The sequence below is a fragment of the Balearica regulorum genome, chromosome 17, assembly GCF_011004875.1.
Source record: "Balearica regulorum gibbericeps isolate bBalReg1 chromosome 17, bBalReg1.pri, whole genome shotgun sequence".
Classification (NCBI taxonomy): Eukaryota; Metazoa; Chordata; class Aves; order Gruiformes; family Gruidae; genus Balearica; species Balearica regulorum.
The window spans coordinates 524,114-547,397 of record NC_046200.1 but is presented as its reverse complement, the minus strand read 5'-3'; the positions used below and the strand labels follow the sequence as shown (position 1 = coordinate 547,397).

The window sequence follows — 23,284 nt, the reverse complement described above, 5'->3', positions numbered from 1 at the left end:
TGTGTTCGGGTCTGCCAAGGTAGAAGTGACAGGAACTGTGATTTGTGCTAACTAGCTATTGATCCAGTCAGATCTAGATGTTGTGTACAAGAAACAATAAAAGAGAAGGGGCCAGGAAGGATGCTGTGTGCAACTCCATTTAAAAATGGAAAAGAAGGGCCCCAAACAAACCAATTTATGTCCTTGCCTGGGTGAAGCATGGAGAATGCTGATGGGCTTCTTAGAGTCTGCTGTGCATGCTAAACACTCCCGCTTGAAATGAGAGTCTCCTGCGCTGGGCATTAAACATGAACAAAGAGACAAACCATGGGGGCTAGGATTCACGCTTCAGAAAGCCAAAGCTGGAAAGCCAACCAGAACTGGGGGTAGGAAATTGCCCAGTTTTCAAACCAGCTCCCTTGTGATTTTCCCCAACACCTTTCTTAGCAAAATTACTAAATGCAGAGGACACTAAAAAGTGTCTGTACAACTGGATGTAATGAAAACAATTTCTAACTACACTAGCAGTACCATAGTATCAACTTTCCTAGGCAGGAATAATGAGTTTATATGGCGTAAATTACACACGTGCACTTACAGCACATCAAAAAAATTGCTTGCGTGCATTCATACAGCAGGTACATGCACGTGTATCTATTGTAATATTCACACACACGGTCAGGCAGCATGGAAAATATGGCTTCGATAAGATAAAACAGAAACCAATTGAATCCATAATCATCTTTATCTTAAACAGTTTTTATAATAGAGGGCTTTCCACAAATTTTTTTTTTCCCTGAGCCTGGGGAATTATGATGCCCTCTGGAAACGGGGAAGGATCAAAAATGACAACTAATGTCGAAATTAAACATCTGTCAACTAAGCAAGTTCTATTCCAGCAGACTCAGAGTCTTATTTCAAATTGCCTTTCTATTAAAGAAAAAAACAAAAAAACGTTAAGAGCCTTTCAGTCCAATATCGCAGTGCTGGTAAGCTCTCAATGCAAGCAGGGAAATACCCGGAATCAGAGGGACAGCACCACTAACAAACACGTCTTGTCACGGTTCAGGAAGATCTCTGTAACAGTTTGGGGGAAAAGGCTGGAAGGCTCGGCCAGCATGGGGCTCTGCGGGAGACCCCTCCTCAGCACCCCACGCCCATACCCCCCCTGCGTGGCACCCCATGCCTGGGAGCACGGCTGGGTCTCTGCTGGGAGCCCCTCTGCTCAGCACCCCCGGGAGCACCGTGTCAGCCCTGGCTGCCACAGCCCTCGGGGGCTGCTCCCCAGGAGGCACGATGGGGATGGCGGCACAGACCCCCGTGGGGCCAGCTGTCACCCGGGGCCGGCCGAGCAGCAGGCGCTTTGTCCCCATCACCGGCCACCCCAGCAGAGCCACCTGGCATCCCACAGCCCCAGCCCGGTGCAGGAAGGCACCCAGCACCCACCACAGTCCTCGCCAGGGGTGCAGTCAGTTGGGGGCCAGCGTGCGCCTGGCACCCTGGGGCTGCAGCCCTGCCACCTCCCCTTCCCAGAGCAGCCCACCGACCCCCTGTGGGCCGGCACCCGCGCGGGATGACCGATACCTTCTTTGCTGGGGTTCGGGGGCTTGGGCTTCTCCCAGGGTGCCATGGGCTTGTCCTCCTCCTGCCCCTCCATCAGGGCCTTCTCGCCAGGCAGGTACCAGGTGGAGTTGTGCTCCGCCATCAGGGAGTCCAGGTCGATGGTGCTCATGGTGCCCTTGACGCCCTCTGAGCAGCAGCTGCCCAGGTCGCTGTCCCCATTCTGCCCCGCACACTCCCCCTTCTTGCTCTTCAGCCCCAAGGGCTGATCTTCCGAGATGCTGAACTGCTGCCGCTGGAGCTGGATCTGCGCCTGCAGGATCTCCAGGGGGTGGATCTCGTCCTGGGCCGAGGTGCTCGTGGGGGTCCGCACCTGCTCGATGCCCGGCGTGCCGGGGTGGGTGCCCGCCGTGGTGCTGAGCCCGTAGCTGTCGGGGGTCGAGGTAGACGTACTGAGGAGGCCGAGGGCCAGGGGCTTCTGTCCGTTGAGAAGTGCGTGCTCCCCACGGGGCAGCTTGGGTGAGCCGCCCAGCAGCGGGCTGCGGGTGGGCTTGGAGGCGGCGTTGTCAGAGCTGGAGGACACCTCGTCCTCGTTGCCGTAGCTGGTGCTGACCTCGTCAGGAAAGTCCACGTGCGGGGAGCTGCCGTCCGACTTGGTCACGCTCTGGATGCCGCTGTCCAGGGAGGACATCAGGTCGGGCTGCTCCCCCAGCAGCAGCTCACCACCCTTGCCCCAGGAGGGCGAGGTCAGGGGCTTGTCGTGGGGGGTGCCTCCGCTGCGCTCTGCGCCCACGGCCCCCGGTGGGCCCCCCGCCGCCGCCGGCACCGCCGGCTGCCCTGGGCTGACACCGGCCCCGCCGCCCTCCGCGGCCGAGAACTTCTCAAAGAACGTGCCGGGGCTGACATGCCCGCTGTCCCGTTTCCGGCGGCCCCGCCCCCGCCCGCCGCCCGCCTTCCCCTCACCGCTGGCCGCTGGCTCCAGCGCGTAGCCGGGCGAGAGGCTGCTCTCAGCGGGCAGCAGCGGGGCAGTGCCCGCCGTCTTGCCCGCGCCACCCCCGCCCGCTGGTGGGCCTGCTGGGAAGTAGTCCGGGGCGGTGGGCGGCGGCGGGTCGGGCTCGGCCTGGCTGAGCTTGCGCTTGGCCTCGGCCGGGCTCTTCTTGTTGAAGGTGACGTTGAGGTTGGGGGCGCCCAGGCTGGCGATCATGTTCTGGCAGGCGGTGGAGAGGGCAGCCAGGCAGCTCTGCCCGAAGACGTTGTCCTTGCTGGCCGGCTTGCTGAAGGAGCCCAGTGAGAGGGCGCCCAGCTTGCTGGCGGCAGGCCGCGGCGGTGGTGGCGGGGGGAACTCGGGCGGGGGTGGAGGGTAGGCACCCGGCGAGGCGCTGAGGGCGGGCGCGGCCCCATGGGCCGCTGGCTGCCGTGCTGCTGCCGCGAAGGGGAAGCCGGGCTGGGTGGTAAAGTCAGCGGGGCCACGGCGCTCGGCGGGGGCGCTGGGCAGCGCCACGCCGCCGCCCGGCGACTGCAGCTGCGAGAGGCCACCCATGGCAGATGCGAAGGGTGGGTGGACGCCAGGCGAGGGCAGGGCCTGTGCCGCCGGCCCCTCGCCTGCCATCCGCAGCGGCTCCTGCAGCCCCAGCCCGCCGGTTCCGGGTCGGAAGAGCACGGCGGTGCTGCCCGGCTGCAGGCCCAGCTCGTGGGGGGCCGCCTCGGCCGGCAGCCCGGGTGCCGCCATGCGCCGTGGCAGGAGCTCCCCGGGCGGCGGTGGCCCCGTAAACCAGGTGCTGTCGGGGGCCAGGTGCGGTGCCGGTGGGTCGAAGCCACGGCCGCCACCACCGGCCTCCCGCTCGAAGGCGGGTGGGGGCAGGCTGCCGGGCGGGCCCACCTCGCCGTGGTGCCCCAGCTGCTGCAGGCTGGGCGGCCGCAGGCGCTGCTGGCTGCGCGAGGCCATCTGCTTCATCACCAGGGCCGCGTTCTGGCGCTGGGCCAGCGCCGGGTGCTCAGGGCCGCCGTGTGGCAGCGGCCCCCCGAAGGCCTCGGGCGCCGGCGGGGTGAACTCGCCCGGCAGGCCGGGGTAAGCCGTCGGGGAGAGGTGGCTCTCCATGGCAGGGCCGTGCATGCCGCTGCCCCAGGAGGCACAGCGCTCGACGCCGGGGTTGCCAGGGAAGTCGAACCGCGGCCTCTTGGCGACGCTCACGTAGGGGGCATCGAAGTGCTGCAGTCTTTGATTTGGTGGCTGTTGCGGAGGAGGGTGCTGCATATTAAACACGGGGTCGGTGTAGGGATGCATATTCCTGTTCTCCAGTCTGTGAATAGGGTATTCAAACTGTGCATGCTGGTTCTGCATTATGGGCCCATTGTCCTGCAGGTTGGGGTTGGGAGCGTTGGCTTCTGTTTGCTGTTGCCTAGGGATGGCTGGCGGGCAGGAGTTCTGTCTGGCCAGCAAGCCCGGCGGCTGCTGCGGCGGCTGCGGCGGCTGCTGCTGCTGCATCAGTGGGTGCCTGGCGCTGGCCCCCGGCTCCAGGCTGGCGGACATCTTCCGCGCCCCCCCCGAAGCGCTCGAAGAAGACGCCGTGCTGCTGCGGCGGGTGCGCCTTGGCCACGGCCATGCCCGGCGCCCGGGGCAGGGCGGGCGCCCCCGCGAAGCTGCCGCCGGCCGGCACCTGCCGCCCGCCGCCGTAGTGCGGCAGCTGCCCCTCGGGCTCCGACGGGGAGAAGACGGGCAGCTCGAAGTGGCCGGCGGGGCCGTCGCCGGGGTAATTGTATTCCAGCGAGTCCACGCCGCCCTGCGCGGGGAGCCGCCGCTGCTCCAGGCCGTGGGGCTCGGAGGAGCCGGCCGCCGGCAGCCCGTGGAAGGAGGCGGCGCGGTTGGGGGACTGGTCGAGGGGCAGGCAGGGCGCCGGCACGGCGTGGCTGGAGGCGCCGGCGCTGTGGTGCTGGAAGTCGGGCAGGTTCCCGGGGCGCTGCTGCCCGAAGCCCTCGCCGCCCTGGCTCTCGGCCATGTGCTCGTAGCCGTCGGCGAACGCCGTCTGCCCGCCCAGCGCGCCGCTGTAGCCCAGGAGCCGGCCGCCGTGCACGCAGGAGGCGCCGGGGTCGGGCCCGAAGTTGCCGCCGAAGTGCGGGGGGTGCTGGTGGGGGTGGTGGGCGCCGCCGTGGCCGCCGTGCGGCTGCTGCCCGCCGAAGAAGCCGTGCACCGGCGGCTGCATGCCGCCGCCGTGCAGCTCGGCGGGGCCGCGGCCCGGGAAGCCGTAGGCGTCCCCGGCCAGGCTCATGTTCATGCCCAGGAGGGGCGGCTCGCCCAGAGCGCCCAGGGCCGGGTCCACCGCCGCCGCCGCCGGGCCGCCGCCGGGGAAGGCCGGCGCCTTGAAGTGCGCGCTCATGCTCAGTCCGGGCTGGCCGAAGCCCCGCTCCGCCTGCCCGCCGCTCCGGCTGCTGCTCTGCGGCTCGAACTGCTCCAGCCCGAACATCCTGCGCGGCTCCTCAGAAGGGCATGGCCGCTCCGCGCCGCGCCGCTCCGCCGTCCCGCTCCCCGCCGCGCCGGCCGCCGCTCGGCCGCCCCGCTCACATCCTGCCGCGCCGCCGCGCCGCTGGCACCGGCCGCCCGCCCGCGCTCACCCCGGCAGCTCTCCGCTCGCTGCCGCCCGGCGCCGGCCGCGCTGCGCTGCCCGAGAGCCGACGGGGCGGCGCGCCGCCGCTCATAGGCTCCGGCGCCCGGGAGCTGCGCGCCGCATCGCCGGCCCGCCGTGCGCTGCCCGCGGCTCGCAGGGCTCCGGCGGCGGGGCCGGGGCGGCGGGGCCGGCGCTGCGTGCGGGCGCTGGGAGGGCTGCGCCGCGCTCCCTGCGCGCTCCCTCGCTCTCACCCGGTGCTGGCGGAGCAGCAACAAGTTTTGCATTTCAGCGATGAATTTCAGCCATCGGGGCTGCGCCAATGAGCGCCGCGCCGACCGGGGCGGGGCTCGCCGTTAAGGTGGCTCCGCCGCGCCGACCGGCCCCGCCCGCCCCGCGGCTAGGCTCGGCTCGGCACGGTCCGCGGAGCGGGCCGAGCCGAGCCGAGCCGCGGGCACCGGGGCTGGAACCGACCGGCGGGACCGTGGACCCGCAGTTCCAGCCTCTCCGGACTGCCCGTCTGTCCGTCGGACTGCTCCCCACCCGGTCCCGGCAGACCCGGCAGCGCCCGCGAACCCCGAGCCGGTTCCGGAGCGGCGCGACCCGACGGGGCGGCAGCCGGAGCCGAGCAGGGGAGCCGGGCGGCGGGAGCGGGTATGCCAGAGCCCGGCCTTCCCGGAGGGAAAAACATCCATCAGGTCCGGGGAGGGCGGGGGGGAAGTTAAAAGCAGCCGGCAGGATAAGGCGCTTCGGGTGTTCCCGGCTCGCACATGTCGATAGTTTAAAAAAAATAAAAATGAAAATTACTCCCACCAAAAGGAAAAAAAAAAAAAAAAGAGATCTATAAATAAGCGGCCGAGAAGTATTTGTATATGGCAGGAGAGTTTTAAAGGGATTTTTTTCTGCAGGATCAGGATGCTGCGCTGTGATTAAATATTGATTTTGTGTAATTAGTTTTCATGTGAACTATCCTCCTTGCTGATGGCTTGGAGATTTCAGAACTGGAGAAGAAATGGAATTGGACATGGAAATTATTACTTAGCAAAGTGACAAGGGGGGGCGCGGGGTGCGGGGCTGGCACCAGGGCAGAAAATGAAGTACGCGCGGTCCGACAGCGGCACAAAGGAATAAGGACAAGTCTCGCTACGGGAACGGCGGCCACGGGGGAACGGAGCCGCCGGCGCCCGCGGCCCCGAAGAGCGGCAGCAGCCCGGACCGACGGCTGCCCGCCCGCCCGCGCCGCGGCCCCGCACCCCGCCGAGGCAGCGCGGCAGGGACGGCCCCGGGCCCCGCCGCCATCCCTCTGCGCCTGCGTGCGCGCCGTCGGAGCCGGCTCTTCCGAACGGGCACAGCGCCCCCTGGCGCCCGCCCCGCCCCGGCGGCGCGGCTCGGCTCGGCCTGGCTCGGCTCAGCTCAGCTCAGCACGGTTCAGCCTGGTTTGGTTTGGCTCAGCTTGGCCTGGCTCAGTTCGGTTTGACTGGGCCTGGCTCAGCACTGTTCAGCCTGGTTTGGTTCGGCTCGGCTCAGCCTGGCTCAGCATGGTTCGGCCTAGTTTGGTTCGGCTTGGCTTGGCCCGGCTCCACACGGTTCAGCTCGGCCTGGTTTGGTTCAGCTCAGCTTGGCTCGGCTTGGCCTGGCTCAGCACGGTTCGGCCTAGTTTGGTTCAGCTTGACTTGGCCTGGCTCAGCACGGTTCGGCCTGATTTGGTTTGGCTCAGCTTGACCTGGCCTGGCTCAGCATGGTTCAGCCTGGTTTGGTTCGGCTTGGCTTGGCCTGGCTCAGCACGGTTCAGCCTGGTTTGGTTCGGCTTGGCTTGACTTGGCCTGACTCAGCATGGTTTGACTTGGCTTGGGTTGGCTTGGCCTGGCTCAGCTCAGCTAGATTCAGCTTGGCCTAGCTCAGAATGGTTCAGCCTGGTTTGTTTCGGCTCGGCTCGGCCTGGCTCAGCATGGTTCGGCCTGGTTTGGTTTGACTTGGCTCGGCCTGGCTCAGCTTGGCCTGGCTCAGCACGGTTTGGCCTGGTTTGGCTCGGCTCAGCCTGGTTCGGTTTGGCTTGGCTCAGCTCAGCACGGTTTTGAAGTCCGTCCCTCAGAGGAGCGGCATTAACGTGCTTTGGCTTTTGCTCCCCAGGCGATGTTCTCCAGACGGTCGAGCAGCAGGGTTGTGGCTGCCGAGGGCAGCGACAGGAGGGGACCGCACGGAGAGGTCGCACCCGGCTCGTCCCTGCGCGCAGGCGTGGCATCACTTTCACTCCTTGGCATCACTTTCACTCATTGCCTTGACACAGTAACAATTTGTTGTGTAAACTAGCATTCACTTAGTATCCATTTCTTGTTGGTGCGTCTGCTCTAGGTGGCACAAAAAGATACTTTCTGTGTAACATACCACAAGCCAGTTGGACAATGCCTGTCCCGGGTATTATTGGGTGTAATTACTTACTGTGGTAATCGTGGCAGGTTTCAGTTGTAGTTGACCCTTTTTATCGCAGTTTTATTGTCGTGTTTCTCTGGGGAAATGGTCTGTTCTCTCTGCATCGTGGATACGATGACAATTGTATCACAAGTGGTGTGGAAGAAAGTTGCTCCTGTAAGGCAGCGAGATTTCTGCTGTGAAGCATTATTACTTTTGCTGTGCAGCATTACTTTTGCCGATGTCAAAGGAGCTCAAGGCTCTCTGAAATTGCACCTCTTTTCTAAAGCAGGGAGTCCTGCCTTTCACAGATACCTCCTGTAACGCTGGCTTCCATGAAACAGACCAAATGCTTCAGAAAAGGCAGATTTTTATCAATTAGGAAGTTTCACCTTGCATTTCCTGGAAGATTCAGAATCCGTTTGTTCCTCAAGTGGCACAAGCACTGTTGCTCCGGAAGAGCAGAACGATGTTGTGAAGGAGAATGCGATTAGAGGGATGGAGACGACCATGGGCTGACCATCTCGAACACTTCTGGGATAGCGTTAATACTCCTCTCTCTTCCTCTCTGGAGGAGCCACAGATGTCCCTGCCAGGGCCAGCGGTGAGGCTTGCCGCTGCATTCTGCAAGCAGTGGCTAACCACCCGCTCCTTCCCGGACTGCTCCAAGGCTTTTCTGCTCCTCCACCACTGGCCTAGGCATTGCTGTCTTCCAGGAGACAATTTTAAGACTTGAAAGTTTCAGCACAGTAACTCGCCAGCAGCGCTGCACAGATCTGGCTGCACCGTGGGAGTAGTATATAACTAGCCTATGGCAGATACAGAAATAATATCAGCCTAAATATTTTGACAGTAAAAACAGTGAGTTGATTGAAATGGTGAGGTCCTATGCTGGCTGCAGTGTTCTACAGGTTCACGGTGCAAATGTTCACTATTTGTTAAAGTCGGAAGGTGGCTCAACCCTGTTTTCTAACTCGGACCTCGTTCCAGGCTAAAGGTACCCTGGGGCTGCCAAGCAGCTTTCGGTGCGGTGCTGGGGAGCGCTAGCAGCGGGGTGTCCCTGGGCTGTGCGGTGCCAGCAGTGGGGTGCCCCCGGCTGCAACCTGACAGTGCTAGCGGCAGGGTGCCCTCGGCTGTGACCAGCACCGTCGGTCACACAGGGTCCCAGTCGCCCGGCCGAGTAGAAGGAAGCCTCTCTCAAATGTACCGAGTAGTGAAAAGTATATTTTACAAAACATATTTTTACTTTTAATCTTTGGGTTTTGGTCATCTTGGGGGAAGCAGGGAAAGGCATTATTTAAATAGTTGTAGCTGCAGGGGATTATTTTCTAAATTAACAATAGTAATTGCTCCTGCCAAATCCAAAGTTGAGGGGATTCATTTATTTCTACTCTCAAGACAATAGCACAATTTTGGGTTTCATATTGCAAGCTCTGAAAACCAAATGGTGGGGTTGATGTTTTAAAAAAAATAAATAATTCAAACAACATCAATTCATCAGACTTGAATTCAGCTCTTTCCACTGTGCCAGTTTAACTTGCACTGAGAAAAGTTGCTGCTCAGCAAAAAAAATAATTCCTTTTTAACAAAATGAATGCATCATACATAAAACATCACGAACCATACAATTAGTAAGCAAATGTAAGAGTTCAGCTCAGTTCATAATTATTCAGCAAACCTATTCAGAATGATTTTTTTTCTCCCTGCAGCAATCAACTGTGTGGGCTCATTACCACTGAGAATCTAACGAAGAAACCACCACATAAACTGCACAAAACAAGCCCATATGCTAGAAAAACTTTAGCCCAGCTAGCCATTAGCAAGAAGCCTTTTAAACCCTTCCGTTGAGCAAAACCACATCTTACTTTTCTGTGGTGTTTATACCCCAAGCTCTATAAAGGTATATCAATTTTAGCCACTAAATAACCTCTACAGTGTTTGGTAGCGCAGCCATCTGGAACAACACAAAAAAGCATTTGGTTGCCGCTACACGGCGCATACCAGCCAAAGCGCTAAGTCCTGTCTTTAGAGCACAGGCTCCCAACAGTTACTTTGCAAAAAAAGCTGGTATTATTTTCTTGGCAGTGATTTCTGCTCCTAGCAGGGATATCCAGTGAAAGGAATTTGAACATTCTGAAGGACAGGTCTCTAAGGCTGGTGGGCTGACATTATTGGGAAGGTATTCAACATTCTTCCCTGGAACAGTCAGGGAATCCTTGCATCTCCTCCCTCTCAAAATTACAGCGAACACCATGACTGGACCAGAAGGCAAATACGTAAAATCATTGGATGAGCTTGACGGTGCAGCGAATGCTGCAGGATCACGAGGGAAGGTACTCTGGAGGAGATGATGTCTGTGTGCGCCTGCTTTAGTTCCCGAGAGCAGTAAGGAGTTTTGGGTACAGAAGTGCTCTTTTCTGGCAGGGGCGCAGCTCCCTGTTCCCGGTGTGGCACGCGCTGTTCCCCACGTGGCACAGGCTGTTCCCGGTGTGGCACGGGCTGTTCCCCACGTGGCGCAGGCTGTGGCGTGGGCTGTTCCCGGTGTGGCACGGGCTGTTCCCCACGTGGCGCAGGCTGTTCCTGGTGTGGCGCAGGCTGTGGCATGGGCTGTTCCCGGTGTGGCACGGGCTGTTCCCCACAGCCAGACCAGCTGCGGGCGAAGGGCTGCATCACACGAGGGTCTAGCGCGCTGCTGGGGGTTTGCTTGGGGACGATCGCGCCACTGGCCTGCCGAGCCGGGCAGCGCTGGAGATCACACTGAAAGGCAGCGTGTGAAGATGTCCAGGGCTCAGACCTCCTCTGCTGCAAGTAGGGAAGGACAAGAAGCATGGTTGCAGGCGACTTTTTTTAATTGAGATTAAAGACAATTTCATCTGTAAAACCTGATTTGCATTCAGTTTCTGAAAAGTTTGCCATACTTATGTAAATAGTTCACGCTTAGTTTTGCCAACAATGTTGTTTTCAAGAAAGTTTGAACCAAATTCCTTCAGACATTTGACTGCTTCCCTTTTTAAAAAATACAAAACTGAATAATATGAGTTAAGGGACTAAAATTGTTCCAGTCATTTCCAGCAGAGATCAGCAGCAATTTCAGAACTCAGCCATTCACAAGGATTTTCCTGTTTGTTTCTTTTGCAAGGTTGGTTGGTTGAGTTTCTTTACAACTCTGTGACCTTCAGCTGTATAGTTTTCCTGTTTGGTTTTTCAGATACGTCAGTGTGGATCATGATATTGGTACATTTTTCCATTGCTGCAAACAGCTTTTTTTCATCAATTAAGTATGTATCATGTCCCATTTATGTCAGGTGAAAATCTTTACAGCATATGGGACACTTAGGTGTACATGTTGAACACATTTAAATTTTTCTAATTTAGATCACTAAAAACCTAAATAAAGCTAAAGTAATACAACATTGAGATTGTATGGTTAGTCTTAAAAACACTAGGAAACACTAAAGCAAGTTTTCCCGTCTGATAATTGTACTACAGTATACCTCTTGGGGTTTTTGAGTTTTTCCCCTTCATATTCCCATCTCTAAAACACATATCGTAGGGTTACACATTTGAGGGGGAGGTGGGGGGGAGAGAAAAAAGGAATTAGATCATATATACAGCACAAAAGAATTAGTTTGGCTGCAGGAACTGTAGGAGTTTTATATTTCCTAAAATAACTCAGTAAAACATACATAAAAAATAGTACCTCTCTATATGGATAACCGGTATTTAACTCTCCTCGGTATTTTATGATGGAATTTGTATGATCGACTTTGTTCTGTTGTTTTCTTAAACTTGAACCAGGTGGGAATTTATGTAAGCTTGGTGGAGCAGGAACGATCTGGAAAGTCTAGCTCACTGTGGGTGATGCCAGCAAACCACTAAAGTTAATTCATTTTTCATCATCTTATAAAGTGAACAATTGTGAAAGGAGAGAACCAGAGGCTATTTTGTAAAGTCCTGAGGACTTAATTTTCCCTGAGCGGTAGCTTCAGGAGAACGTTCACCTTAGCACTTCCTCTTTACATCCTGAAATCCCGCGACATTTTACACGCTCTGTTTGCGAGCCCTTCCCTTCTGTCACTTGCGAGAGAGGGTCTTCTGCTCAGGCAGAGCTGGACTGCGCTGGGGAGCAGCGGGGGCTGCTGGATGCAGTTTTTAGATGTTGCTGTTTTGCAGGAACTCGCCCAGCATGGGCCAGATTGGCCTCTCCTGGAGAACCTCCCACGGGGCCGTGCCTCTGAGCATCCCCCACTTTTCACTCTCGTCATGCCCACTGAACCGGTACGTTCCCACCGCCAACACTCGGGGGCTTTGGTATCGCTCTGGTTCCTGGAGCTCCCTGCGCAAGGCTCCCGGTCTCAGCTGAAGAGCAAACTGCACATTCTGCAGGCGAGAGGAACGCTTCAGAACATGGTGCCCAGAATTCAAAGCCACCAGGCACATAAAGATAACCCTGTATTTATTATTTATCATGTTACTTCACAGGATTTTACAAAACGACTCATGTTTCAGAACCTTTGGAGAACCTTGGCTCAAAGTCCTGATTTGTCCAGTTTATTAAAAAAAAAAAAGATTGCCTCTGCCCACACAAACTTGTGAAGAGCCGTCCCAAAGGCAGCGAGCACTTGGTCCGGCAGCAGGGCACGGCAGCAGCGCTGACCAGCAGCCAAGCCCCAGCAGGCTGGGAGCGGAGCAGAGGGGATCCGGTGCTGCGGGAAGGTGCCCATGCACCCCTGGCCAGGGATCCCCGCTCCACCTGGGCTGGATTCCATCCCCTCCACGTAAGGCATTATTTGCCTTTTCGACAGGAATTACTCAGGCACACTAACGACCGGTACATGCAGCAGCCCTGGCACCCGCCGCCTCCCCGGCAAACACGCGGAGCAGCGAACCCCCCCTGGCTCCCCGCCACAGGCGCAAAGGGTTAAAAATCTCCTGCCATCCGTACCCATCCTTCTCCCGGATCACATGGCCCCTCAGCATCTCGGTACAAAAGGCCTGATTTAATCCGGGCTGCAGACGACTCACATTGTACTCCAGACTTCTGCCGATGTCAGGCTATCGGGTTTCCAACCAATATCCACGGCACAGCCCAAGCACAGAGCAGGAACAAAGACTTCTTTGTTACTGGGGAAAAAAAAAAAAATCCCCTGAAGATATTAGCAGTGCAGTAGAGTTCAAACTGTTAAATGATTCAAATATTATTTAATGAATACATTTGAAATGAGGTCTCACAACCCAGAACACTTTTTAGATCATCATTTACAAAGAACGCACCTCTTCATTTACTTCTTTATGAAGTCGTTGCTTTCAGGTTTTAATTACAGCCATTTTGCTCCCAGGCTTTTTCAGGGACTTCGTTCGGTGGTGCAGCTCGGTTACGGGCTAGCTAGTGACTACTGGGTGTTTCAGAAGCCCTTAGAGCCAGGTTCCCTTAACTTGCCTCAGACTGCGTTCTGTGGCCCTGAGAAACAAGGGAGACAGAGAGCCCGTCGCAGAACCAACTGCAGTAGGTACTGTTCTAGAGGCTGCTAAAAATAAGCTTGCAAAATTGCAAAATCTATTAAATTAAGAGTATCAAGATTTTAACTGGGGTTGGAGAAGCACTGCAAAGTTCAAATTTAACAAATATCTTTAATTTCTTGTTCACATATTGGATATGCAATTCTGAAACAAGAAGCCACATAATTCTAGAGAGAAAAAAAATAAAGAAAGAAACAAGGTAGGTGGGTTTCTAGAAAGAAACATGTCTCCAACACAAGGAAATAAAGTTTTAAAATTAAATTAGTTTACTGTGCTTATAGCAATGAGAAATCCACAGCTGCTCTGAAGCATGGAAGGCAGATATCTAACCTAAAGGGTACCACTAGTACAACTAGGACTGCCCAGGTGCACGTTGAGATTTTTGCTTTGAAAAAATACAGCATAGCTAAGAAAAATGGAGGAAAAGAGCAAAGCAGAATACGTACAAGAACAAGTATCAAAACAAGCGGAGGAACAAGTACCAGAGAATAAGGCGTAGGGCAGTAGCAGGACTACTTCCAGATCCTGTCAGCAGGGTGCATTGCAAAGCAAAATGTAAAATACATACCCTTACACCAGCAAATCATTCTTGTCTCTGGTGCCTGGGGAGGGTTGTGTGCATTAAAATAGCCACTTCAGGTGCATCTCTGTGGAGGAACGGGAGGGACATCAGGACCATAGCCCACTGTTCAAACAGGGAACTAGACCTCCAAAAGCTGGTTTTGAAATGTTGTTCTTCCAAATTATTGGAAGTGCCAGAACTTTCTCCTTGGTTTGCACATTGAATTCTTCCTGCAGCAGGTAACAAAAAGGAGAGGATGCTATCAAGAGTAAGAGAGGATAAAATATTCCCAGTGGCTAAATGCCCTGGTGACAAGCATGGCAGTCATCGTCCTCTGGATAATCTCAGTTTCCCACTCTCCTCAGGCCTTAGAGGCACACTTTTTTTCCTCGTGTAAAGGGATGCTTTCCTGACTTTGGCAAGTTCCTTTAAAAATCATTCATTTCCAGCCTAAGTGTGAATAAGACTGAGTCAAACCTTGCAGGGTGACACTATGGTCTTGCCAATTAGTTGCTGTTGGTTAAAATTCATTTTCCATGTAAATTCAAGCAAGTAGAAAGTCTTTCATAAAGAGTTACAAAACTACAAAGAAAATATTTTTTCTGATCTCTGTATCAAGACATAATCCAGTAGAGAATACTCTATTGAATTGCATGCACTGACTAAAAAAAAAAAACAAAAACACCACACCACGCAGTTACAGCTCTGAGTTTCACACTTTGCCATAAACCCACAGCACCGTCCCAGGCACGCGCACACACTCGCTCTTTTTTGGTTTTTTCCTGCCTCTGTGGCCCATGTGAGAAATAGCTTTCCCAAAAGGAAACTCATAGAAAGATTAATTAACGACAGAGGCATACACAGTGAATTTGCATGTCATCTGAGTGCTCTCAGTTTTATGGTAGCCATCCGTAAGCCCTGCCTGGGGCCAGGGAGTAGTGCGGCAGACAGCTCCTCGAGGCAGGGGTGGAAAATGGGGAAGAGAGGCGAAGGAGACAGGAACATCTCTGAGAGCCTTCACGCACCTAGCGGGACTCAGCCTGAGCTGTGTTTTTGCAGAAAGCCACTCTTTTTCTCTGGCCACCACATTCGTTGGGACCAAATCCTTTCTGCAGGATCTCAGAAGATCCTGATATTTGAAGAATATTTTAAAAAAATAAATTTCTTTGTCAGATTAATTTAAAAAATTCTGAGAGCAGCCACTGAAATTTTTGCAGTGGTTGACAAAAGGGTAGCAATCACTACCACTATGTTGTCTTGTTGTTTATGCAGAAATTTTGTAAAAATAAGAAATGGGAAAATGGGAAGAGTCTTTAAAGTAATTCTAGTATAGTTCCTAAAAACAAAGACCCCTGGGAAAAACATTATTGCTACAAGAAGCGAGCACATAGAAAACAACAGACTTCTACATCAGAACAAAGATAGATGCGTAAAGTTATCCATAGATCGTTTGATCCCAACCACCAAATCAATAGGTTCTTCCCCGCCCAAGTCACTCACAGCTAAGCGGTGCATCTCGGTAGACGTGCCGGTACCCGCTGGGAGGCTGTACGGCTGAGCCAGGCTCTGCCCAGCGGGCGCAGGCTGCAGCACGGAGCCCTGCACAGGCTCAGGGGCAGAGCCCTCACCAGGAAGGCTGCCAGCGGGGGACGGCGCCTGGGGGGGCCTCGGGGAGGTGTCCTCCATCCACGGTGGGACACGGCGCTGGACAGCCTGGTCCCCTTTCGAAGCTGGTCCCGCTCTGAGCAGGGCTGGACCCCTTGGCCTCCACCTGAAGCCCTCAGTGTGTCTGTAAAAGCTTCGTAAGCTGCCAGAATATTGGCTCCGCTTTCAACTGAGAAAACAACGACTTGGCTGAGACAGGGTTGTTTGTCTGCGTGGCCACTGGTACATCAAAACCAAATGTGTCTGACAGCTGTTTGCTACCGTGCAGCTGAAACCCAGATGATCCTTTATTCTGCCGACTCTCTTCAAGCAAAGACGACCCCAGGGCAGGCATAGGAATACTGTAAAAAGGAATAGGATGGCTTGAACTTGTGCAACGCATCGCCGTTTGCTAAAGCTAATGTTAACTTTGGGAGACACTGTTATCTACAAATTAATGGAAAGTGAAAATAAATGTCTGCTTTAGCTAATTGCCCAACACAAATTCTGCATATTAGAGCAAAAGGCGCTATAGACAAGGCTTCATTTGAATTTGAGGACTGCATAACAAACACTCAGTTATTTTTCCCTATCTAACCAAAATTGCAGAATTACAGCCCATAGTTCACTTTGTCAGCCTTAACTCTTTGGAAACGCTGGAGTCTGTCCCCATGAGATACTTGTTCCTAAAACCTACATTTGAAAAGGTTTTTAAATGTTTCCTAGCAATTAGAAATTTCTTATGTGCAGTGAACTAGTATTTCCTGGTTACAATTTAAATGCTTTCGAGATAAGAACACACTTTAATTGACTGAATACTATTTATATTTCTTTCTATTGTGCTAGGAGTTTATGATGCAGTCTCAAAATTAGAGCAGCCCGACTTCTGCATGCTCTGACTTCTGATACAGACACACGCAGAGAGGGAAAGTTACAACAAAACCTAATGACAGATGCTGTGTTCGTAAATGTAACTTGGCTAAAAACACATGAAGGCAAGTCAGAAAAATGGCAAGTAACTTCACTGAGTGGTATATATTAGCTTTTATATACCTTATTTTCATAATTCTGTATCAGCAAACACATTTCACCCAATTTTACAAGTTTCTTCTAAAAAAAAAAAAGAAAAAAGGAAAAAGGCAAGTTTACTCTTGCAGAAAAGAATGTTAATGCTGATGGAAATTCACAAAAAATAGATAACACTTGTTTATTTGTATGAATATACTGAATCCTGAGACACTCAAAACTATCTGTCATATATGACTATTTCAGCAGGTGTATTAGGAAATTGTCTAATGCTTACCTTTAAATTTTACTCCTTTCAGTTTCTGGAAACTCTTGGAATATATCATCTTCATTCCTACCTCAAATGGAGCCACAGAAACAATATTTTTTTTTACATAAACAGACTAACATCAATTGCAAAAAATATCATAAATATTGATCCCACTACCAAGAACTTCAAATTAAAGACAATTTACTGGTATAAAGTTTCAGGAATCAAATTTTTAAAAAGAAAGGATGAAATGCAGTGACAAAACAAACACATGCAACAAAAGCTCCTAGGAGTGACCCACCACTGCATGCTGCCATACCCGAGGCGCTGCAGCTGGGACTCTGGCTTTTCTTTTATTTCCTCAGGTGTACTTGTATTTATTTTAAAGCACAAGCAATTAGCAAACATTCCATTCCAATTAACATTGGCTACAGATCCTCTCTGAGGAAGCTGGCAAATTACCAGACATGTGAGGAAAAGGTTTTGCTGATGAGTTTATGGTGATCAGAGCCGGTGCTCTGATTTTCTTCTTACCCCCCGTATTCCAGCTGTAATCCGTCAGTACTTTATAATAGGGGCTGGGGAGGGAGATACTGCAGGAACCATGGGATGAAGAATGAAGTTTAAATTGTGTGTATGAGTGATATAAAATTAAAATGTTGTTCCTTTTAACATGTTGTCCTGCTAAAGCTTGATTTAGAGTATGTTGACTGTAACAGAGTATTTGCATTGCAGAGATTCTGACGCTTGCAGGAAACGTAGCAAGAACAAAATACCCCTGTCACCACTAACATCCGAGGTATTTCTTTTTCACTGCAGCAAGTTTTATCAGCTAGTAAAGGAAATGGCAAACTGGCGCGGCTCTGCAGCTGTAACAATGCCGTTAGTGGTGTGGTTACAAAATCAAGAAGCAAGTGGACCGCGGTGGTCTTCTGCTCCACAAGGAAGACAGAATGGGGGAGTTGCATCTGCAAAACACAGAACTTTTTTAAAAGGCAATAGCTTTCAAAATCTCCTGACCATTGCAAACTAAGTTAATCAAACACACTGCTTTGTAGCCTTTTCCCTAAGGAGCTTTGCCCTAACAACACTGCAGCCAGGTAGTGACACCTAACAGCGGCGAAGGATGAACAAACCCAGAAAGCAACAGGCTTCACCCCCCCAACACAGCCCCTGAGTCCCGCGAGTCAAGGGCAGCCGGTGGCTGCTGCAGAACTGTCCCCCGCACCCTTCGCAGCCTCTGCCCGAGCCTTTTTCTCCTCCAACCAGTCGCTGTAGGAAGGAGGCACTCGCAGTTTTCCAACTCCCAGCTTAGCCTTTGCTCGGTGCAGTTACCGACGCACTTCCTGACCACGTCACCGCGTAAGGAGCGCTGCACATCATAACCTCGAAAACAGCCGAACCCTCCGTATTTCAGTGAATGGCATTAATATTCATACACCACAGATCTGACAGGGAAGAGCAAATAAAAGCCATTAGGACCTTGTCCACCAACAAGAAATTGAACAAAACACAGTTTCAACATCACCAGGCTTTTCCAGGTATCACCCGGGTCCAAACCCTCCTGCACCTTTGCAGAGGTGACCACCAGCCATGCACAGAGAGGTGCTGTTCACCAGTGTAACCGATGCAGGCATTTAATTTTTAATGTTCCATCACTTCCGACCAAGCAATTATGATTTAGCAATACATAGCAATGTCAACTGCTCTAACCACAAATCAGCCGCAAGTTGTTCTTCTCAGCCAAAAATACCATGAGAGCAGCTGAGAGCAGGAGGTGCAGGAGGGAAAGCCCCACAGCTCCGGCACCCACACACCCCTGTGTCTGCTCCAGGCAGGGCAGAGCTGCCGCAGCCACCCTGGGGCCCAGGGACGCGAGCTCCGGCCATGTGCAACATTTCCAACTTGCTGCAAACGTGGGGGGTCCGCGCTGTGCACCCCCGCCTGCCCCAGCCTCTCCCACAGCCCAGGGTCCCAGCAGAGCCCTTGACGCCTGTGGTGGCCAGGTCTGGTCAGAAGGGAAGCAAAAAGAGGAGAGACACCCCCAGAGCACGCTGAGGGCTCGCGGAAGCAGAGACGTCTGTAAGAAATCCAGGTCCCTGTGCCGCAGAGGCGGCCGCGCAGTGGGAAAGGGCCATGCGGTGTCTGGGCAGCTCGTTTGTTCAGCAGGCTGGAACAGAAGGAAGGTGCTGAAATCAGTTAACGTTAAACAGTGATGGCAAACAAAAGGAACTTACACTGGAGGAATTTGGCATCAGCCAACGAGCCGTTCCTGCTGTTCGTGGCAGGACGGAGCCTGGCTGGCAGCCACGGGCACCACGCACCCACCTGGTGCTGAAACCTCTCCCCACACACCAGCCTTTCTTCTAAAATCACAACTGTCAGTGAGGATGACAGCATCAAAATTTAACGCGTGGTGGTCAGTGTCACTTGCCTAAGGCTGCTTTGGATTGTACCCGCATCCTTGGGGTGCCGGTCACCGCAGCATGTCTCACGCGTGCCTTCAGCCCGCCATGCCGGATCGTGTGGCAGGCGATGGAGCTCTCTGCACGCTTCCTGACACAAACAAGGCTTTATTCCCACGGATCCTCTGTAGCAGCTCATTCTGTGGGAACACGTTCTCCTGCCAACACGCCGAGCACAGCCCAGCGCCTCTGGGGCTGCAGCCCCTCAAGGGCACAAGCCACCATGGACCTCCATGAGCTGCGGTGCCAGCTCAGCCCCGTGTGCCTGCTCCCCATCGGGTGGACCTGCAGACCTCAGGCTTTAGTCAGCATCCAGTATCCTGCCTGGATTAACCCCGAGCAAACGCCCCTCCTCCTTTAAGGCCTCCTCGCCCCAGGAGAGCCTGGGGAGCCTGTGTGTGGGCCGCACCCAGCACTGGCAGAGCCAAGTACTGTGGCAAACAGGTTGCAAGCTTCTTACACCTTACAAAGATGTTTTATCCTTCCTGACAAGCCTAATCATATGATTTCAATATTTAAAGTGAAGCATTTGCTTAGTCCGGCTCTTTGGGGAGAGGTGACAATGTTAAAAATCCATCTGTCAGGCACAGTTAAAAACAAAGTAGGAGTAAGGCCTTAACACAACGCCATTCGGTAGCTCTGGGGTTCAAAGGATGCAAAGCAGAGATGGAAGCTCTCGTACATCTCCACCAGACTCGACGCAGGTTTATCTGCCCATTTGACACACTGTGACCGTCCTGAGGCGTGTGTGGGTGCCAGGCTGCTGCCGGTCACAAGTTCAGGTGCTGCAAACAGGAAGATTTTGAGTGACAGGAGCAAATCTTCACTTTTGCTGGTGGATGTTGGCAGATAATAGCAGTGCACTCAGGTGTTAAACTTACAAATCCACCGACAACTCAGAAACCAGAAGCTGCACGTGGCAAGATAACGGTTTAGACCAGTACGATCCACAGCTGCAGGAGCAGCCCGGAGCCAGGAACAGGGCTGGGTGCGCTGCTGGCAGGAACTTTCACCTCTGCCTGCAAACAGTCCGTCCCCTTCTCTGACGATCATCCCTGGTGTTTACTAAACACAAACATCTCAGTCCCAAGCCATTGATTGCAAGTGCCGACCCTTGTGGTGCTGGCCGGGCTGGTCTGAGCACCCACCTGGTTGGTGCAGCCCGCACTGCCCGGACCCCACGGCCACAACATCAACACTAACAGCACATTATTTCCTGCCAGCGAGCTCGTTTGCTGAAGCTACTGACATGGGACACAAATGTGTTTAGCACACTTCACCAATATTTAAGGGAAGCACGCAAACCTCTCTGGAGAAGCTGTTCCAGTCCCATTGGTGGGGGCGGGATGGACAGGAACAGGATTTGGTCTTTCAGACTTGCAAAACTGTTCTGGAGCAGGATTTTGCCTCATGGAGCAATAATGCAAGCACAGCGGGAATGGAATTCATTTCACTTTTTAGAAGTGCTATGGAAATGCAGCATAAAATCCTTTACAGCTATTTTTTTCCCCCCTCATACTGAGTGTTTCACACGGCCTGTGAGAGCCCTGCATTTCAGCAGGTGATTAAATAATCCTCGTCAAATCATTGGAGAGATTTCTACCATGACAGAAAACGGCAACAGCCAGGCCAGGTCCCTCTGCAATTCCAGCGTTCCCTGCGCTTGTGCGCCCGCATCGTCCCACACAGAAACCTCCTCCCATCTCCCTTGTCTATTGTGTATCTCTCAGATGTGTTTATTGATGCACTTTTGTGTGGTCTAGTGTCCTAAGGGAAACAAACACGTTGAACTGCTATAAACAGACACCTTGGTGAGTTACACTGAGTCCTTTTAGTGTGTTTCCATTTTTTTCTTTGTAGCCAAAATTAACCCAAAGTTTAGGGACAGTTGGAAAAGCATTTACAGTTGCACAAAGACTCGCTTGCTGGTTCAGGAGACTGAGAAAAGGTTCTCTAACACGAATAGGTGAATAGACAAAGAAACAAAAGGGCTCAAAATTCACAGGGTCTGGGAAAAAGCTTTATAAAATGATTTTTAAAGGGAGACTGCCTGACACACCCGCCCAGCAGCCGTCACCTGCTCCCTGCACACCCTGAGGGCTCACAGTCCCTCTCCTCTCTGGAGCCCCTCAACAGCAGAGACCTCCTTCATGTGGACAAACCGCCCGGTCTCCCCAAACAACTTCAGTGCTCTGGCTGTGTTCAGCCACCACGGCCCTAGAAGGTGCCGGCGCCGGTGCCCAGGGCTTGGCTCACGCCTGGCCCTCAGTGGCATCGTCAGAGGGGGTGAGCAGGCAGGGACAAACGTCTCCACGTAAATACACTGTCTGCACTATCCCTCAATCCCTCCAGCAGCTCAGATCAAACGTCTGCAGCGCCCTGGGCTTGTGGACTAAACTGCCCCGGACCTGAGAGCGTAGGGAGGGAGCGGGGCTGCACGACGCGCTGATGTGCTGTGGAACTTACGCTACGCGGCATGGGGGATGCGGGGAAGGGGCAGCCGGGGCCTGCCGGGCATGGGTGGCCAGAAGGCAGCGGCTCATTTGGAGCTGTTTTCTCCTGAAGTTTCATTAAATGCTGGAGGTTTTCTTTCTTGCTTAGAATTTGTCAGCTTGGTGTTTCACACCCTCACCCCTGTCCCTCCCGCGTCTGTTTTTCGCGGCAGTGCCAGGTCAGGGTCAAGGCCCAGAGCTGTAAGCAACGATAGCGTGTAGCTAGCAGTTTTGCAAGGGCATGTTAAAAATAACCATTTCTGCCACAGCACTTGTTTATGCTGAGGACTGGCCTTGCTGAAGTTGTGTTCAGAGGGGCTCAGTGTTCTCTTCGATTAAGAATTTGAAGAGAACATTAACTCGGGTCTCTTGCTGTACAGTTGCTTTAGCAGGTATTACAGACACGAAGCATCAGCATTAGAGCAAAAGCATCTACCACCATCTGCACGAGAGCTCAGCACCAGTGGTTGCCCCCTGCAAACCGTGCCTGACCTCGGATCCTGCGGAACAAACGGAGTGGCCAAAGGAAGAGACGGTGTCACGTCACTTCACTGCAGGAGACACAGCAGCTGCCAACAAGGACAAGGCTGTTGCCTGCCTTTCTACCCTAAAAGCTAAAATCAGAGGGAGAAGTAACATGGCTCCCAAGTAACCTGGCACTGAGCCTCATGGGTCTTCACGGAGACCGGAGCAGATTTGGTCCTGTATGGAGAGCACCTTGGTGCTCTCGGCACCTTCGTACAAAACACAGTGAAGCCTGCTCCATTTATTCACAGAGTGGAAGAGTTGTTCCATGGAGTGAAGAGGAAGAACGACTGTGCTTTACACACAGGTGCTCACCTCTGGACATGCAGATTTGGCGGTGATGGACACGGTGGAATGGGTGATGTCAGGAGTCAGGAATCGCAGAACAGTGAGAACGGCCAAGGACCTGCTGTGCTCACTCCTGCCAGCAGTGTGCGATATGGAGGAGCAGGAGCATGTTCAAGTCCATGATGTACTCCACTGAGTTTTGGGAAATTCATAGTAAGTTGTCTTATCAGAGACATTTTCAGACTGCTCAGAGAGCACTTAAAAAGGTGCTAGTGTGGAAAATCCCAACACACCCAAAATCCCAAGACACAAATCTTAGCAGATTTGTTTTCTGACATTTCCCAGTTCCCACATTAAGGCAAAAGATGGAAAACATTCCCCTTTCTTTTCAATGATTAAAAAAATCCTCCAGAAAAAAACAAATTCCTTACAAGTCCCTTTTAGACCACACTTATGTGCAGCCAAGTGATGTATTTAAAAGGTTACTGCCGGAATATGGTTCACAGCAGTCTATTGCAGTGAATAAATATCACGTTTACATATCCATTATAACAAAACTATGTCGCGCTTCCATTACTTCATGTTGGTTTGCCATCTGGAAACTGAACAAGCTGCGTAGTAAAAAAAAGAATTCAATTTTGCATTTACCAAAAGGAGCCACACCAGTTTCAATTTATAGCAGGCGATTACACAACCTTAGCAACCAGAAATCTGCCCTCAGAGCCACGTCCGTGCGGGAGGGCAGTTAACGCAGCTGCGGGGGCTCAGCCGTGCTGAACTGCCCCTTTGAGAACCGATTTCACACAGTAGCATCGGTCCAGAGACCGGCCAGAAAACACATTTGTGGGAAACTTATCCACCTACCTGAAGCGGACTGCACGCAGAGCCGGATACGGATCAGAGCAGCACTGCTCAGTTTGTGTCGTGTGTCAGGCTTTGTATCGCATATTCAGAAACGCCCCGAG

General features: G+C 53.3%; 1 protein-coding gene and 1 long non-coding RNA gene across 2 annotated transcripts in view; both read right to left on the bottom strand.

Moving 5' to 3' along the window:
* Positions 1–5,432, bottom strand: part of MN1 (MN1 proto-oncogene, transcriptional regulator) — a 41,291-nt gene extending 35,859 nt beyond the window's left edge. Inside the window, 2 exon segments of the mRNA XM_075769354.1 lie at positions 1,564–4,084; positions 4,086–5,432. Of these exon segments, the coding sequence (XP_075625469.1) occupies positions 1,564–4,084; positions 4,086–5,000 (3,436 nt within the window). The 5' untranslated portion in view covers positions 5,001–5,432.
* Positions 5,433–11,081: 5,649 nt separating this feature from the next.
* Positions 11,082–13,930, bottom strand: LOC142604251 (uncharacterized). The gene is made up of 3 exons (XR_012838133.1): positions 13,636–13,930; positions 12,493–12,671; positions 11,082–11,927 (listed from the first exon to the last, which is right to left on the bottom strand). It is a non-coding gene; the product is annotated as an uncharacterized LOC142604251 (long non-coding RNA).
* Positions 13,931–23,284: the final 9,354 nt, after the last annotated feature.